General features: G+C 39.5%; 1 protein-coding gene across 1 annotated transcript; it reads right to left on the bottom strand.

The window, feature by feature from the left end:
- Positions 1 to 4230: 4230 nt before the first annotated feature.
- On the bottom strand, positions 4231 to 5154 carry sp6 (Sp6 transcription factor; the record flags this gene model as incomplete). Its single annotated transcript, XM_079264371.1, has 1 exon — positions 4231 to 5154. The coding sequence occupies one exon, from the start codon at positions 5152 to 5154 to the stop codon at positions 4231 to 4233; it is 924 nt and encodes a 307-aa protein (XP_079120497.1).
- Between the last annotated feature and the right edge of the window lie 1061 nt (positions 5155 to 6215).

The raw sequence follows: 6215 nt of genomic DNA, 5'->3' as shown, positions 1-6215 counted from the left end.
GAAATTGGAGCACTTTTCTGTTGAACAGTGGGACAAAATACCTGTCAACAGGTGCAGAAGTCTGACTGAGAGGAACAGAAAACACCTGACTGTAGCGGAAACATTCAAGGATTGTTCAACAAAACATTAGTTAATGAGTGATGTAATATGTAATAAGTTATGTTATTTGTTTGCTTTCATTAAAAATATTTCTATTGAACCAGAATTAGAAAATAATGTAATGATTTTAATGTAATGTAATGATCATAAAATTTTTATTTATTATTACTTTAGTCAATTTCAGCTTATTTTGCAGACAGCTGTTTTTTTTCCTTCTTTAATGAAAGGGTATGAATAAATATGAGCACAAGTATACATAATTTTTTTTTTTTTTTTTTTTTTTTTTTACCATGAAATCCTTTGGGAAAAAAGATTTTGATGCATCATTGCTTGCCACACTTTCTAAAATTTGATTTATTTTGCCAGGTAATTTTTGTATAATGTTTACTGTGCTTTTGTTTTGTTTTCAAGCTATGAATTATTATATTTCCGTTACGTTATATTTATAGCCTACCTGTCCCTGAACACAACAGTAAAAGTATGAAGCTCTTTTTGATTGTCTGTTATGCACCTATGTGCAATTAACATGTAATTATGTTGTAATCAATTTAATTTTATAAAATAGATACATATACAAACTGTATGTGTAAATGTATTATTACATTATCAATATCTTTGCTAGCATTTAATAATGCAAGACATTACAATTTTGCAGTATAAATGTGAGTTTGGGACATTACGACTTTTCTTCTTTTTTTTTTTTTTTTTTTAATTTTTTTTATTGTAACGTTACCACAAGTTTTTTTTTTTTTCTTTTAATCAAAGCTGAATAACAAGATCCTCAACCCAAATTTAATAAACATAAAAAAAACATAATCACTTCTAACTTAGACCATAATATTCTTCGGCTTTTAAGGAAGAAAGTAAATCCAGCTCACAAACTTATTCGTGCAGCATGCACTTCAATACAGTTTGATAAGTGACAGTAAAAACAATAGATTTGGTGACTTAATTACTTACTTACTTATTTGATATTTATTTAGTCCCCTTTACAACATGGCATAACATATACATAGGATGTAAATACAGTAACTGCTAAGTTTGTATAAATAAATAAGTGAAAAATCACATAAAATGTGTTAAATGTCACAATATGTGTGCACCACTTAAAAATTAGACACAAACTCTGTTTTTATTCTTTAGTTTGTTTTAATAAAGCACAATCATACATTAAATACAGGTCATTACACCATAATATTTAAGTTATTTTCATACAGTTTCCACAACTAAGAAGTTTACTACAGCAATCAATTAAAAAAATTGTCAGTACAATGAAATATCATAAGTCTATCCATAAGAACACTAGCAAATAATAATAACAATAATGATAATAATACTAGTCAAAACACAATAACTGACTAATTTGTAAGCACTGTCTTCAATATCTTATCTTCTATACATAAATACAGCATTTTGAGCCTCCAAAAATTCTAGCTCCCTAACGTTTAAAAATCTGCCTAAAGTTTGTCGTGGTTTACACACATATCCTAACAGTGTCCATGTGTAAATCTGCTCACACAGCTTGCTACTGAACTATTGATTATACAGCACTGATTATGAAAGTTTTGTACCCAAAATAAGTAACCTAAACAATTTCTACATGCTGATTCTCCAGAAGAGGAGTTACATCGAGTTTTCAAAGACGTTTTATGTCAGTGGATGTGACAAAGCTGCAGCTATGCTGGACCAAGCAGCTGTTCATAAAATGTGTTGGAGGATGAGCCCTTCACACATTCCTTACTTATAAATAAAACAGTTGTGGGGTTGAAGATATATGGAAAAGTTGTAAATAAGATATATCTAGACAGGATCAGCACCCCAACCATTTGCTTTCACATGAGCCTAAAACAGATAGAGCAGTCTTGAGTTTATTGTGAATATTGAGTTCTGCATTTTTTATATTTAACAGCCCAGTAGTGCCAACCAACAGACACCTAACCACAATTTTTCTCATTTTCTCATTTGCGATATTTTTCCTCCCCAGAGGAACGAGTCTATTATTTATTACTCTACCAACATGTTAGCAAACTTTTGCTTTTTGGTGTATTAAGTCTAAAGTTACCCTTTATCAGAAGTGGTTTTTAAATACATCTCTAAAGGATTCAGCAGCTGTCTGCTGCTGAAAAAGTGGTTAAAAGGAGAAGAAATGCTGAAATAAAGTGAAAAGCTGAGGGTAAGAAAACCCAAACAATTAGCTGAAAAATGCTAAAACAAAATTGCACCTGGAGAGACTGTAGAGCTGTTTGATAAATCTGTCCACAAGTGACCTCTTTCACATTACACATCAATCTACTTTTTAGAAAAAACTTCACGTGGAGCTTTTAATCTTCAGTACCAGCAGTCTGTGGTGATGACAAGGTGAATGTAAGAGGATGTTTGTCTTTCTGTTATGTTGCCAGATACCTCTGCCTTAACATGTTCCAGCAGAAACTTGGATTCACTTTACCTGGCAGTGTTTCCTGTCCGGGTCTGGGAGGGACGCCTGGGCATCTCTCAACACTTTACATTATTCAGGCTCAGGTTGTTGTGATTTGAGGGTTTATCTTTATAGCGTCATCCTTTCTCAAATACCTCTTTACATTCTCCTATTGTGTGATTATGTCACTGACAAGTGCTTTTCACACCAAACTTCAGTGAAGAAACACAGAATTATTGGAAAAGTAGCAGATTGAACTTTTCATAAATTTGATTATATTATATTATATTATATTATATTATATTATATTATATTACTGTGCAAAAGTTTTAAAGAACTTGAAGAATTTCTTTTTATTAAAGTACTGTAAATTAAAAAAAACAGTACATATTAAAAAGAAAGTTTGAAGAATTCTTAGGTGCTTGGAGTTTGTTAGTGTTTAGTTTGAGCACCTTAGATAATCATTTTTATTACTTTTTAAGTAGTTTTTAGGAATCGTTCTTTTGACTACTTGAAGGACTTTCCAAAGCTTTTCTTTAGATATTTCTGCTCTGTGTTAGTTCTGCTACAGGACGTCTCCATGCCACTACAAAAATGTTGAGACCTGAGTTCTGGGGAGGATTCATCCCTCCATCAGACCTGTAGGGATTGATTTGCGGTCCGGTTCTTGTGTCATGTGGGATATGTCAGCCTGTTCCCCCTGTTTCCCTTCCTCAAACAGCTTGTTCATCAGCTGAACTTAAATTTTAATCCTGACACTTCTTCTTTTCTCCTCCACTTGTTTCATCTCCTCAAATTTTATAAGGACACACAATCCTTCTAATGACATGCTAAGTTTTCAGCTAATACCTCTCTGGGTATCAGAAGCAGAGGATGTGCCTTTGTATGAAGCTGCTGACAACAAACTATCTTGTGTCATGTGTCAACACCACAGTGGTTTGGAGGTTTGGTGCCTTTTTTTGTTTGAATGATTTGTTGATGTAAAGCGGCATAACATATAAAAAACAATCTTCTGAAATCATTCAGCTACAAAGACTGGTCTGGAAATGGGGAAAAAAGCAGAAAATGTCTAAGAAAAACTGTGAGAGAAGCTTGGAGAACCACTTCGAGATCACTTGAAGATTAGAGCAAAAATGCCTGCTAGGTTGCCAAGTATAAAGAAATCAGGGTTATATTAAAACTTTTGCACAGTAGTATAAATTATACAAGCAAAACGGCATTGTGATGGTTGTTAACCATTTTAAATTAAAAAAAAAAATGCTGCATTATCTCTCAGTACAACAGGCTACACAAGTATAGTGACAAATTCCACTACTGTCTTCTTTTCTAAAGCTGGTAAATCAACTTGTTCTTCTCTTCCAGTCGGATTGTGTTTTCTTGTAAACAAAGCCATCTTCTGCTGGACTCGTCCCAGTCTGTTGGCCCGCGGGCTGTTGGAGCTCTAGCATCAGTTCAAGTCCTGCAGCTTCAGCTCTTCAGCCTCTTTTGCAGCGTGTAACTACCCAGGACATTTTAGAGGCGGATACAACTCCTGCTTTTCAGTGTACTGTCACATTCGAGTTATCACCAAGTACCTTTAGCTGATAAACTCACAGTCAAATATCTTTGCTCCATCCCCATTTTTCTACTCTCTCTATTCTATTTGAAAAACACCTCTGTGACAAGGAGGGAAGCGATTAATAAAAACCTTTTGGTTTCTGCTGAAAGTGGTGAGATTATCCAGACTTTCCCGTCATGCTGGAGACTGATGGGTCAGTCTCACATTTCAGCTTCAGTGGGGGCTCTGTGCTGTCGGACGCAGACACGTTTGATGAAGACTGTGATGGAGTGGGAGCATCAAAGCCCTTTTCCATCCTCCCGTCTCCGTTTATCCTCTCCTCCCCGTGTCCAGGTGGGGACTCATGTGTACGCATGTGCTTTGCCAGGTGATCATTGCGCATAAACACTCTGGGGCATAATGCACAGCTAAACTTCTTGGCACCAGTGTGTGTCTGTAGGTGGCGCTGCAGTTCATCAGAACGTGTGAATCTCTTGCCGCAGAAGAGCCAGTTGCATACGAACGGGCGGTCCCCGCTGTGCCAGCGCAGGTGAGCTTTCAGGTGGGAGGTCTTAGCATAGGCCTTTCCACAGCCAGGGATGTGGCAGTTGTGCATGTGCTTCCTTCTGCTGTCGTCAGCACTCTGGCCCATCTGTTCTGCATGGATGCAGTTCGGGCATCTGCACACGGCCTGACCAGCACCTCGGGAGGAGGAACGGCGCTGGGGTTTGGGCCGAGCTGTCACAGAGGTGTCCTGAGGTTCCTCCAAAGAGAAAGTCTCCTGCTGTAGCATTTCAGGGGCCAGTGGCTCCATTTTGAAGCCATCCTGGGGAAAGAGATGGGACGAGTGAGCCAGGGCATGCTGAGCTGGCGGGAGGGTGCACAGCTGGGGGTCAGAGCCATAAGCCCCCAAGGAAGACTGCAGCCCCATTGAACTCCCTGAACTCACTGAAGGTAAACCAACACCTTGCCCTGTCTGCAGGTCTATCCAGCTCCCCGACTGCACATCCCGGTGAAGGTCCCACCAGGAGGGGATGTTCATGTCTTCTGAGCTGCCACTAGGTGGGGCTGTCCGTAACCAGGGTTCATAAGGGTGGGCCATGGGAGCAGCTGGTGCAGGTACAAGACTGTGGATGAAGTCAGCTGCTCAATGACTTGTTCAATGGTCCCGTGTTAAAAATACCTGCCGAAAGAAAGAACAATGTCTTAGAATCAGTCACACTGTCTCACATTTACGCTCTCCTTCTTACAAGTTACTTAACTTCTGCAAAGGTAATGTTTCTGACACTCAGGCCTAAATCCTCCTGTCTACAATATGTAAGTAACCAGCCCTCATCTCCATGGATACTGAGGGTTCTCACGCTGCGTGGCCGTGAGACAGAAGAGAGGGGGAGACGGACGTGTCCAGGCAGAGGCCTGCCACATGCATCCGCTGCCAGGTACTTCCCATGGAGGACAGTCAAAGACAAGCGCAAAGAAAACAACATCGTCAGCCTGTGCACAGAGGCGGCAGCAGTGGGGGGGGTAGATGAGGTAGGGGGGCGGAACGAGAGCGAAGAGGAGTGTTGACAGGAGAGTAGTTTGGTAAAGGAAGAAGTTCCAGGGAGGTATGGCTGCAGGCCAAAGTCTATTTGTACGTCTCTGAGGTTTGTAGAGATGAAACTTGGCAGACAGATGAACTCGTTTTGTTTTTTTTCTTTTTTATGAATCACATTTGATTTACAACACCAGTCCCCCAGGCAAGTTACAAAAGGAGACATGTAAAACACCCTGCCTCTCACACACTGGCGGCAAGAAAGCATCGACAGTTGCAGACTGACGACATTCAGGAGCCTGAGAATGAGAGTCCAACAATAACATGAGAACAATTACTTTATTCATATAATTATGGGCGCACGCTCTGAAATTGCATCCTGTCCTCAGCACACTTCAGGAATGCTCACTTACGTACGGCTCGTCATCATGCAGGCGCCCTTCGCAGGAGGAGGGGCTCCGGTTTTAACAGGTGACAAGAAGCTTGTTAAAGTTGGACAAGTCCGTGGAAGTTTATGACAAGACACAACCAGCCAGCAGGACTAAAAACCAAATAGGTTTAGCCTCCTAACAATTTTGTCGACTTCCACTGCACCCCTTTCGCCATCACAAACTCCAACATCTGCAATT

This window comes from Telmatherina bonti (genome assembly GCF_933228915.1).
Source record: "Telmatherina bonti genome assembly, chromosome: 3".
NCBI lineage: Eukaryota > Metazoa > Chordata > Actinopteri > Atheriniformes > Telmatherinidae > Telmatherina > Telmatherina bonti.
The sequence above is the reverse complement of the archived record's forward strand: the minus strand, read 5'-3'. Positions and strand labels throughout refer to the sequence as shown.